Source organism: Propithecus coquereli, unplaced genomic scaffold (assembly GCF_000956105.1).
Source record: "Propithecus coquereli isolate 6110/MARCELLA unplaced genomic scaffold, Pcoq_1.0 Scaffold388, whole genome shotgun sequence".
In the NCBI taxonomy this organism is placed as follows: Eukaryota; Metazoa; Chordata; class Mammalia; order Primates; family Indriidae; genus Propithecus; species Propithecus coquereli.
This window is the reverse complement of record NW_012149596.1, coordinates 1,967,195-1,979,170: the sequence shown is the minus strand read 5'-3', so window position 1 is coordinate 1,979,170 and position 11,976 is coordinate 1,967,195. Positions and strand designations below refer to the sequence as shown.

Genomic DNA, 11,976 nt, shown 5'->3' with positions numbered 1-11,976 from the left:
CAAAAAAAAAAAAATAAAATAAAATAAAATAAAATGTGTTATGTTCTGAGACAGCAGATTTAGTTCCTCAAAGATACTTCATTTTCTCTGTCTTGTGAAAACTCCTGACAAATTGGTGACCCTGTGACAAGTCAGAATGGTGCTTCTGACTCCCTACTGGACAGAAGGAGCACTGAGGCCCTTGGGGGACACATGACTTGGTCAAAGCCACATAGCCAGAATGCAGGTCTTCAGATCCAGCCCTGAGCATGGCGTAGAAACACTGAGATCAGGAAGATGTAGGAAGGGGGCCAGGAATTCCATCTTCCTATCTCGGACATAGTCCGTCAAATCACAGTCTTCTGGAAGAATCACATTTGTGTTTGGCCCTGATCTGATAATGGCCCCATCCTATCATTCAGAGACCTTTTAAAAATAACAAAAAGCATCAAAAACATTTGTTTAAAAGTTGCTAATTTTACAGATAAAAAACCAAACTGAACTCTTCCTGGATGTCCCCTTTAACTGAAGGTTAATGGATGTTTTGTTTAGGACTAACAGCTCCCCCATCCCCTGTGCTAAATCGTCCAAAGAGTCAAGGACAACAAATTTGTTCCTCCCAAGGTGCCCACTCTTCTCCAATTTTCTTGACAAAAAAGAACAAAATTCCAATTGGTTACACAAGACCAGGAAGGCTAGAAAAGCACATTTTGAACGTCTCCAAAGTGAGCATGAAGTCTGAGAAAGGACCTCACATGGGACAGCCAACACCCTGAACCAAGGCCTTCTCAGTACAATCTCTTGCAAAACCAGAGTGAATTGCCCAAGAATGGTCCAAAGGTTTCTGTGAAATTTGCAAACGATATTCCCATCCCCCATCCGAGTGGGACCCTGCACATCCGCTGCAACATGGGGGGAGAACACAGGGACAGTGGAAAATGCCTTTGTCTCGGCTCACAGCAGCAGGACTGTGGGGCCCAGGCTCCGGAGGTCTGTGCGGCTACAATGGAGTGGGCGAGGGAGAGTGGTAGGAGGTGAGGTCCGAGAGGGCGCGGGGGACCTGAGGGGCCTGGGAGGCATCTCTCGGGGTGTGGCTTTTGCTCTGCGTGCGGGCTTTTGAGCAGAGGAGTGTCCTGGTCTGACTTACGTCTCAGGCTGCTGTGTGGAAGAGATCGCAGGTGGGCAAGGTCAGAAAGTGGGGAAACTGGCGAAGACCCCTTTGCGATAATTCAGGCCAAGCTGATGGGGGCTGAGGGGGAGTCGTAAGATGTGGTTACATTGTGGAAGTGGGAGTTGTGTGAGATGAGAGAAGTCAAGAACGACTCCAAGGGCTGGGGCTGGAACATCTGGATGGATGTGATGCCATTCCCCGAGATGGTGAGGACAGGGGGTTTGAACTGCATTCTCTCTGACCCCCAACCCCAGGGCACAAGGTAAACCTGATGCTTCTGCTTCAAGCCTCTCTGTTTCCCTACTGTAAATCTTATCCAGAAAGGTAAGATCTGTCCATCCATCCATCCAATCATTCATTCATTCATTTGTATCATTTAACAAACTAGTATATACTATGTGGCAAACATGACAGGCACTGTAGACATGAGGATCCATTAGACTCACACCCTGCACTCAAGAAACTCATACTTTGGCCGGGCGCGGTGGCTCACGCCTGTAATCCTAGCTCTCTGGGAGGCCGAGGCGGGCGGATTGTTTGAGCTCAGGAGTTCGAGACCAGCCTGAGCAAGAGTGAGATCCCGTCTCTACTAAAAATAGAAAGAAATTAATTGGACAACTAAAAATATATAGAAAAAATTAGCCGGGCATGGTGGCGCATGTCTGTAGTCCCAGCTACTCGGGAGGCTGAGGCAGGAGGATCGCTTGAGCCCAGGAGTTTGAGGTTGCTGTGAGCTAGGCTGACGCCACGGCACTCTAGCCGGGGCAACACAGTGAGACTCTGTCTAAAAAAAAAAAAAAGAAACTCATATTTTGAAAAAAATAATAAATAAAAGAAACTCATACTTTGGTGAGGATTCAGAGATCAGCCATCCTCACATGTCTATTCAGTCATTTAGTCACTCAACAAACATTCATTAGCACTTAATTTCTGGCAAGCAAGCATTGTGGTAGGAATAGAGATGGTTGATTTTGCCCTTAAGAAAATCCTTGTCCAATAGGAGAGCCTGTGGTTAGCCATCCTCACTCATTCGTTCACTCATTGGTTCACTGAAGAGTCACCAATATCCAGCTTGTGCCAGGGTCTGGGAGAGGACACCTATTGGATGACCCAACAGTGGGCTCTGGTGAGCGTCTCCAAGCAACAAGGCCTCCCTCAGGAAACCTGGCCTCCTCCCCCCACCCCCGGGTTCCATCTACTGTTCTCATCCTGTGAGTAAGTTGCCAAAGTTCATTGCACCACCTCCCCACAGCATACTGGTGACTAACTCTGGTTTTATCTTCCTGCAGAAAACCATGAGCCCATCTATCCAGGCGGCCACCCTCACAGCCATCTGCCTAGGCCCCGTCTGATGCTTCTTGACACCTGCAGGTCCCAGACCCCAAGATGCGCCCACTCTGGAGGCTCCTCGTCCTCCTCGGATTGCTGGCCTTGCCCTCAACACTGAACAAGCAGCCACAGCTTGCCCTGGCCAAGGCCCACATAGACAGCAGACCTACCCTGGCAAGAAGTAAGCTAAGCCCCCAGCCCGGCCTGCTGTCTTCAGGGTGGGTGGGAAGGCATGGTCTGGACCCTCCCCCTGACCTGCTGGGTGACTTCGGGTCGGTCATTTAGCCTCTTTCTTCCTTTTCTTCTTAGACCTTAATTACAGAAAATTGAGGTTGAGTTGATTATATGCCAATTATATTAGATCATCATTAGATGGCCCCTCTTTTGTTCGATTTTATGTTATTTTCCCCTTTTGTCCCTTATCTTCATTCCCACGTCCCGGCTGCCTTGGCAGGCACTGCGGTGTGTTTAATGTACATATTTAAATATGCCTATATCCTTGCACATGTGGTGTTTTGATTTACATGATTGTATTGCCATATATATTTCATTCTGTTTTTCACTATTTTCGCTCGACACTGTGCTGTTGACATCTACGTTGTTTCAGCCAGTGCAGAGAGGTCCGTACATTCACCCGCATCAGTTTATTTGGCTGCACTCCTAGGGATAGACACTCAGGTTGTCTCTAAGTCCTCGCTATCATAAACTACACTGAGATGAACATCCTTGTATGTGTCCCTGTTAGAACCTGTGGGAGAATGTCTCTGGGATATACCCAGAAGGAGGATGTAAACTCAGCTAGGGCAGATGTAAACTCAATTTCACTAAAACTGCCAGAATCCTCCCTAGAATGGCTGTGCCAGGCTATACTTGCTCCAGTAATGAATGAGTCTCTCCATGTTTCCCAACACTGGAAAGTATTCATCTGTATCAGTCTGGTGGGGCTGTCATAACATGATACCACAGATTGGGTGGCTTAAGCAACAGACATTTATTTCTCACAGTTGTGGAGGCTGGAAGTCCAAGATGAAGGTGCCAGTAGGATTGGTTTCTGGTGAGGCCTCTCTTGCTGGCTTGTGGATGGCCACCTTCTCAATCGATATATCCTCACATGGCCTTTTCTCTGTGCATGCAGAGAAAGATCTCTGCCATCTTTTCTTCTTATAAGGACATCAGTCCTATCGGTTTAGGGCCCTACCCTTATGACCTCATTCAACCTTCATTATCTCCTAAAGGCCTTATCTCCAAATACAGTCACATTGACGGAGGGGAGAACACAACTCAGTCTATTAATACAACACTATCTTTAAGATTTTTTTGCCAGTTTGATGTGTAGTTGAGTGATATCTAATTGTTTTAGCTTGATTTTATCTGATTAGCAGGAGGGTTGAACATCTCATCATAATTTTGTTAACCATTTTGACTTATTTGAATTCCCTGGTCTTTTGTCCATTTTTCTACTTGCTTTCCTTTTTTTTCTTAATCCCCTTTGGTTTGAGGAGCCATTGGTTTATTCTTGACATTAGCCCCTTGTCAGATTTAAGCATTGCTAATCATTGCTAATGTCATATATTAACTTTGTACATTCTTCATTGAACAGGAATATTTTCAAACTCATCAATATTTTACCTTATGTTTGTGTTTGGAGAGTCTTAAGACCTTACCCCTACCCCAGATATATTCTACTTTGGTTTTTTTTTTTGTAATAGTTTTATAGTTTTACTTTTCACATTTGGGATTTTAACCCATCTGGAGGTCATCTTTGTGTATGTCTATGTATGTAACACAGAGATTCAGCTTCGCTTCTCTGCATATGAGTCAGCTTCCTCAACCCTTAAGTGATCAAATTCCTAAATATGAGGATTCATTTCTGAGCTCTCTGTGCTGTCTCTGTATATCTGTTTGTACATCAATAACATGATATTTTAAATACTACATCTTTGTAGAATGCTATTTTATCTGATAGACCTTTAATCTTCCAAATGAATTTTAGAGTGTGCTGAGTTCTTTAAAAAAATTATCTGGAAATTTGATTGGGGTTCCATTGAATTTGTCTGTTAATTTAGGGGAGTTGATATTTTTGCAATGTTAGACCACCCAATCATAAACTAAGTATATCTTTCAATTTATTTATGATTTTACTATGTATCCCATAATAGAATTTTGAAGTCCTATCAATGTCCCAAGCATAATTTGTTACATTGATTTCTAGAGAATCTATAGTTTTTGTTGCCACAGTAAATGCTACATAATTTTCTATTATATTTTCTTTAAAACATTTTTCTTAGCACATATCACACTTGGGAATCTATTATATTTTCTATTTAGTATTGCTGGTACAAGATGAGAGGAAAGCTGTTAACTATTGAAAATTAATCCTACATTCAGAAGTCTTTCTGACATCTTATAGTTCTAATGGTTTGTTTTATTTGTTCTGTAGGATTTTCCATGTAGAGGATTGTATCATGTGTAAATAGTAACAGTTTTATTTTTTCTCTTCTGAGCCTTATACGTCCTGTGCCTTTTTCTTATACTTCACTGTAGCCAGGGCCTTCTATAGGGAAGGAATGTGTCTAGAATTCTCCAGTAAGTATCTTTTCTGTAGGTCTTTAGATTATAGCTTTTATAGGATTAAGGCAGTTCCTTATGTTCCTAGTTTCATGAATTTTTCTTAACCATAAGTCAGTATTGGCCTTTAACAAATGTTTTTCTGCATCTAAAAGTTAATCAATTTTTCCCTCTAATCTAGTAAATGATAAATTGTAATAATGGATTTTCTGCTGTTGAACCATCCTAGCACTTCTCAAATAAACATTTTATAACATACTATTAGATTTTATTTGCTAATAATTTATTTAGGATTTTTTATACTTAAAGCAAATATGTTTAACTTTCTTTTCTTGTACTGTCCTTGAGGCTAAGGCAAGTTATACTAGTCTCATAGAATGAATTTGATATCTTTCTCTTTTTCTACTTTTGTTCACAGTTTTCTTTTTATAAACGTTTGGTAAAACTCACCATAAAACTGTCTAGGTCAGAAGCTTTTTGGCAATGATATCTTCAATCACTGTTTCTATTTAAGAAATTTCTTAGAATTTCTTAATTTCTTTGATTATGGATGTTTTCCATTTTCTCTCATCAAAAGTCAGCATTTTATGGTTTGCCATAAATGTATTCATTTTGTTTAGGTTATCAAATATGTCAGTGTGTGGTTGTGGGCCAAGGTAACCTCATCTGTGCAATGCATACAGTTACACTGTTAGTTCATGAAGCTGCTTTTGAGATTTAACTGAAGGAAAGTATGTGCCAAGTGCTTCTTCAACGACGAATATATTTACTGCCATGACCAGTAGCAGCTGCTCTAGAGTAACCCACAGTTCTCAGCATGGGACCTGATCTCAGGGCAGGGTCAAGTCAGTGAAATTGTAGTATCAGTTAGAGTGCTTAGCTGCAGGTAACAGAAAGCCCAACTCAACCTGACTGACACAATAAAGAAGTTATCATTTCACATAACTGAAAGTCATAGGTAGGAGAAACTCCAGGTTTGGCCATTGGAGCTACAGGTTGGCTTGCTCCTTTCTGACAGGGGAAAGAGAAAGAAACCTTCCCCTCAAATGCAGAACATAAGATCTGTTTAGTCTGATAGAACCACATGCCAACTTTCAACCTGAAAGAGTCACTGAGGGCGAGCCATACAATGATGGTTCAGATAATTAACTGGCCTCATCTGGACCAGGAGAGAATGCCTGAATCAAATCAGGGATCAGATGGGAAAGACAGGATGCATGAATTGACGGATGGATGGATGGGTGGATGGATAGACAGATGGGAAGGTGAGTAGATGGAAGGGAGGATGGATGAATGGATAATTTACATTTATTCTCTCCATATTTACCTGCCTATATTTCCCTTCAACCAACATTTACTGTGACCTACCTCCTGTATGTAGCTTTGTGCTCCAGACTCAGAGATACGGTGCTAAGTGGACTTCCAACCAGAATATCCCCCTTTGAGCAGCTATTGCCTGCCAGACCCTTTGCAGGTGTTTTTCTTTATTTCTCACATCACTCTTGCAAGGCACAATTTCACAGACAAAGAATGTGGATCTCAGCAGGGGAAGTAGTCACATGCACCCATCACTCAGCAAGAAGAGGGTGCATCAGCCTGCAACCCAGGTCTCCTAACTCCAACCCCCAACCTTTTCCCTGACACTGTGCAACATCACTGATCCTTTACTCATTTCCAGTTATTGTCCAAGGCCTCATAAAGTACAACGTAGAAAGACGAATCCAGAACATTCACCTTTTGGACAGTCTAAATGCCCCAGTGCAGGTGGACCCGGGGATGCTGGGCTGGCTGATCGGTTGCAGGAAACTCCAGCAGCGGCAATATATCAGGTGAGACCCCAAACCTCATCCCTGGCCTTGGGACTCTTTATAGAGCTCTGGGTCACAGGGCAGAGCTGGGAGGATAGAGGTGCGAGGCCTGTGAAGAGGGAAGGAAGGAAGACTGAAAGAAGAGAAGGTGGAAGGCCCAGTACAAGGGTGAGTGGGGGCCCAGTTGTACGAATCATAATTGTGTGCAACTGTTAGGGGCACTCTGGGATGGCTCACAGCCCAGGGCTCCTGCACCTGGCTCTTGCCCTCAGAGCATCTGAAAAAGGATCTCACTCCATATCCCCTTGCCAGGATCTCTTTATAGACGGGCCAGTCTTGTTTCTCAGCATGAGGCCTCACCGCACCCATGTGGGGCCTGTGCTCTTTCTCTCTGTATAGCACCAACATCACCAACATTCAACTGGACTATGGTGGGATCCAGATGTCTTTTCATAAGGAGCAGTTCTCTGCAAACATCTCACTTGAATTCGACATTGAATTGAGACCGTGAGTTACAGAGGCGCAGCATCTGAGAGGTGCCGGTCCTCCTTGCCTGGAACCTGGGAGCTGGGGGGAAGCTTGGCAGCCTGGGAAGCCCCGATCTTTCTGATCCCAATCTGAATTCAAATCCTTGCTTCCCAACTCACTCTCTGCATGATCTGAGGCAAGTCATTTCACCTCTCTGAGCCGTGGTTTCTTCAGCTGAAACATGGATGACAATCACTAGTCAGTGGAAGCAAGCCATTTGCTCGTTTAAACCTACGTGCGTTCACTACATCGGACTTGATTAAAGAAAGAAGGGGGCCGGGCGCGGTGGCTCATGCCAGTAATCCTAGCACTCTGGGAGGCCGAGGCGGGTGGATCGCTGAAGGCCAGGAGTTCGAGACCAGCCTGAACAAGAGTGAGACACCCCCTCCCCCCAGCCCCCTGCCGTCTCTACTAAAAATAGAAAGAAATTACCTGGACAACTAAAAAAAAATAGAAAAAATTAGCCGGGCATGGTGGCGCATGCCTGTAGTCCCAGCTACTCGGGAGGCTGAGGCAGGAGGATCGCTTGAGCCCAGGAGTTTGAGGTTGCTGTGAGCTAGGCTGATGCCACAGCACTCCAGCCCAGGCAACAGAGCCAGACTCTGTCTCGAAAAAAAAAAAAAAAGAAAGAAAGAAAGAGAGAACCACTGCAACCTTGTCATCAGCCTCTGCTCCCCAGCCTCTCATTCAAATTATCTTTTCACATCCACCCTCCCTAAGGGAAGGAAGGCTGCAGCTCAGTGGGAAAGTTTTTTTTTTTTTGAGACAGAGTCTTGCTCTGTTGCCCTGGCTATAGTGGCGTGGCATCAGCCTAGCTCACTGCAATCTCCAACTCCTGGGCTCAAATCATCCTCCTGCCTCAGCCTCCAGAGTACCTGGGACCTGACTAATTTTTCCATTTTTAGTAGAGACGGGGTCTCGCTCTTGCTCAGGCTGGTCTTGAACTCCTGAACTCAAGCGATCCTCCCACCTCAGCCGCCCAGAATGCTAGGATTACAGGTGTGAGCCACTGCGCCTGACCAAACCAAGATTTTTAAAATAGAGATTAACTCTCAACGTTTGAATTTCCAAAGGCCCCTAATCTTGTCTACTTAAGGGATTTTCAAAAGTCACTCTGGCTAATAGCAGTTTTCTCCTTAACCACTGACTCGAGGATTTCACCGGGCCTGGTTTGAGGAAAGGACTCTGAGTGCCAGGGGAAGCCCTGATGGTGGGCAGTGCCTGTCTTTGCCCACACGGAGAGCCGCTCCTCACATTGGCTGCTTCCACCTCCTTCTGCTCTCTGTCTCCTGCCCCTGCTCCACCTCCTCTCTCTCTGCAGGGCCTTCAGTAACATCATACAGATGCGCGCACACATGAACCTCCTCGTGGCGTTCTGGCTGGAGACAGACGAGTTTGGCCGAAGAGATCTGGTGATAGGCAAATGCCACACAGAGCCCAGCACTGTCCTCGTGACTGTCCCCCCTGAGTAAGACCTCAGCTGCCCCGTCCCCCACCCAGGGCTGGGCCCCCTTCCTGACAGGCCCTACCTGCAGCCTCACTTCCCCACCACTTCCTAGATGAGTCCAAAACGGATCTCATCCTTCCCCCAGGATCTGCTCCTTCTCCTGTGTCCCCATCCAGAGATGGCCCTGCCACCCTCCCAGAAGCCACACTCTTCCTCCTCCTCACTTCCCACAGCCCATCGTCACCAGTTCCCATCAATGATCTCCTAGTTACCCTTGATTGCTCCCTTTCTGTTATCCCCATGGCCACCGCTTCAGCTCCTAATCCACCACCTGGACCATTACAGGCGCCTCCTCCCAGCTTTCCCTGGCTCGGACCTCACCTCCTGCCCTCCATCCGCCCCCTGTGGCAGGAGTAACTTTCTAACACAGAAACCTGGCCATGCCCAAACCCCTGCTCCAAAGCCCCCAATCGTTCCCAACGGCCTCTGGATGAAGAGCAAACTCTCGAACGTCACCCCAGGCCCTGCTTGTCCTCCCTCCTGCCCAGCTCTGCAGTCCTCTGCCCTCCAGCCTCTCAGAAGGACCCACCCCTCCATGGCACGCCATGCATTTGCACACCATGCATTTGCACACCACTGTGCCTTTGCACATGCTGATCCCCTTGCCTGAAATGCTCTTCCTGCCTTCTCTGAAGCTCCAACTCCTCATCACTCATTCATTCATATATCTCCCAAGAATCGACTGTGTGCCAGGCACCGTATCTGCTGCTAGGGATACAGTGGTGAAGAAGACAAAAACTTGAGCTTTCATAAAGCTCCATAGACTGGCCGACTAAGTCTGTCAACCTCGACAGACTGTGAGTCCCTTGAGGGCAAGATTTCTGCCTGATTTATCTCTGTAATTCCAGAATGCTGAAAGCAATTAAGACCTCAGTGGATGTCTGCTCATTTATTCATCACATATACCCCTTGTATAGGGCTGGGTGGGGGTTCAAAGACTGTTTAAGGTGCACTGAGCACACGCTCCCTGGCATTAAGAGTGCCTGGATTTATCCGTTTTGCTCTATACATCCACCTCTCTGCCTAGGGCCATTCCATCAAAGATGAAGCACGCGCTCTTCAATTTAAAAGAGAACCTGGAAAAACTTGTCCCACACCTGGTAGAAGGTCAGGTACGTTTGAGAAAAATATTTGCGCCTTGGGCATCCTTGAGTCTGAGGTTCGAGGAACATATATTGCCAATTTCGCAAAGGATTTCAAACCTTGGGCTTTAGAACCCGAAAAATCTCAATTAAAAATTTCGGTTTTGCCATCGGTTTTGCCAGTGTATCTCTTGGGCAAGAGACTTAGCTTCTCTGAGCCTCAATGTCACCATCTGTAGCCTGGGAACCATCACAGTCCCCATCTCACGTCATTGTCACGAGGATTCAGGGAAGTGCTATGCATGGCATTTAGCGGGGAGTTGGTAAACTCAATACAAGGGAGTTCCGGCTATGATTCCTGTGGGAAATCCAGTGGAATAGAAGCTTCCAGCCGCAGGCACTCCGGTTTTCCTTTCCCAGCCCTTGGCCTAACCCTTCTCTCTGTGCTGGTGGCTCAGGTATGTCCTCTAATCTGTGAAATCCTCGGGCGGTTGGATGTGAAACTGTTGAAAAGCCTCATGGGTGAGTTTCTGGTCCATCCAAGGAGGACTCTTCAGCATTGGAAATTGGCTAAAACAGGTACCTCCACCCCTGGAGCCCCCAGGGAGGCCTGCTGGGGGGGTGTCCGCAGGTGCTGTAGAGAATGCTTTACAGGTGACCTTATACCATTACTGTCTGATGACCATTACTGTCCCCCAGGAGAGCTGGGACAGCAGAGGGGGCCCCTACGAAGCAGGCTGAGCCTGCCGAGTCACCCAAATTTTCAGGTTACCAGAGATTCTAGCTTTTTCCAAGATCTCCACCCAATCCAGTAGGGAGCATGGCCCTACCCCTGACCCGAGACCATGCCCACTGCAGTAACAGATAAAGTGTTACAGTCCCTGCCCTCCTGGAGCTCACCGTCTGGTGAATGGAAGACATCAAGAAGCGAAAAATTAAATATCAAAGAGTTTTCCTGTGAATGCTCCTGGCACTAGCCCTTGGTGGGCATGGGTGGTTGAGAGTTTCCCTTTAGTGTGGACCTGGGGTTGGAAAGGGGGACACATTGGTGACTGATGCTGTCTCTTCTCCTTACAGAATAGGCTGCCGCCCATGAATTCAGCTAACTACGAATCCAGCCAACCCTTCACATGCCAGGCTTGAGGGTCCTGTAGCTGCCTACTGTTGATCGAAAGGAGATTCTATATCTTGGGACCTTAAGCCTCCTTCAGAGCCAGGCTTCTGCTTCCCTAAAAACCTTTCCCCCGGGCCCTGTGGACATGCTGTCCTCACCCACAATAAAGCCTAGCTCTGAAAGGTGTACAAGTCCCCCCTGCCTGGGCCCTGAGTTTTAGGTCCAGAAGTCAGACCCGATGAAGTGTCCGTCCTCAGAACAAATATTGCTAGGTTTGTTCATCAGCCCAGAAATACCAGACAAAACACTCTTGGCCTGTGTTTTGCAGGCAAAAGCCCAGACATGGCTTTACTCTCAACGCAGGGGTGGGGGAGGACTGTTGAGGAAGCCCCTTCCCTCCACTGTAGGAAGCCAGGGGCACCACCTACAGTTTCTGAGCAACACATGGAGACAGCAGTGACACCCCCAGTGTGGGAAAACAGTCTTCAAATGATAGCAGTGTGTCCTTCCACTTGTTTCCTGATGCCCCGAGACCCTTCCCCTGTCAGGGCACGGATCATTCAGCCCCCGCGGCCTCAAGGAAGGACATTTACAGTTGAAGCAAAAAAAGGCTTTTGAGGCCAGGCGCGGTGGCTTACGCCTGTAATCCTAGCTCTTTGGGAGGCCGAGGCGGGCGGATTGTTTGAGCTCAGGAGTTCGAGACCGGCCTGAGCAAGAGCGAGACCCCGTCTCTACTAAAAATAGAAAAAAAAAAATTGGCCCGGCGCGGTGGCTCACGCCTGTAATCCTAGCACCCTGGGAGGCTTAGGCAGGAGGATAGCTTGAGCTCAGGAGTTCAAGACTGGACTGAGCAAGAGTGAGACCCCATCTCTACTAAAAATAGAAAAATT

General features: G+C 46.7%; 1 protein-coding gene across 1 annotated transcript; it reads left to right on the top strand.

The window, feature by feature from the left end:
- Positions 1–2,512: 2,512 nt before the first annotated feature.
- BPIFA3 (BPI fold containing family A, member 3) lies at positions 2,513–11,054 on the top strand. The gene is made up of 7 exons (XM_012652276.1): positions 2,513–2,660; positions 6,726–6,876; positions 7,255–7,362; positions 8,705–8,851; positions 9,918–10,002; positions 10,431–10,494; positions 11,050–11,054. The coding sequence occupies exons 1-7, from the start codon at positions 2,537–2,539 to the stop codon at positions 11,052–11,054; spliced, it is 684 nt and encodes a 227-aa protein (XP_012507730.1). The 5' UTR covers positions 2,513–2,536.
- The last annotated feature ends 922 nt before the right edge of the window (positions 11,055–11,976 follow it).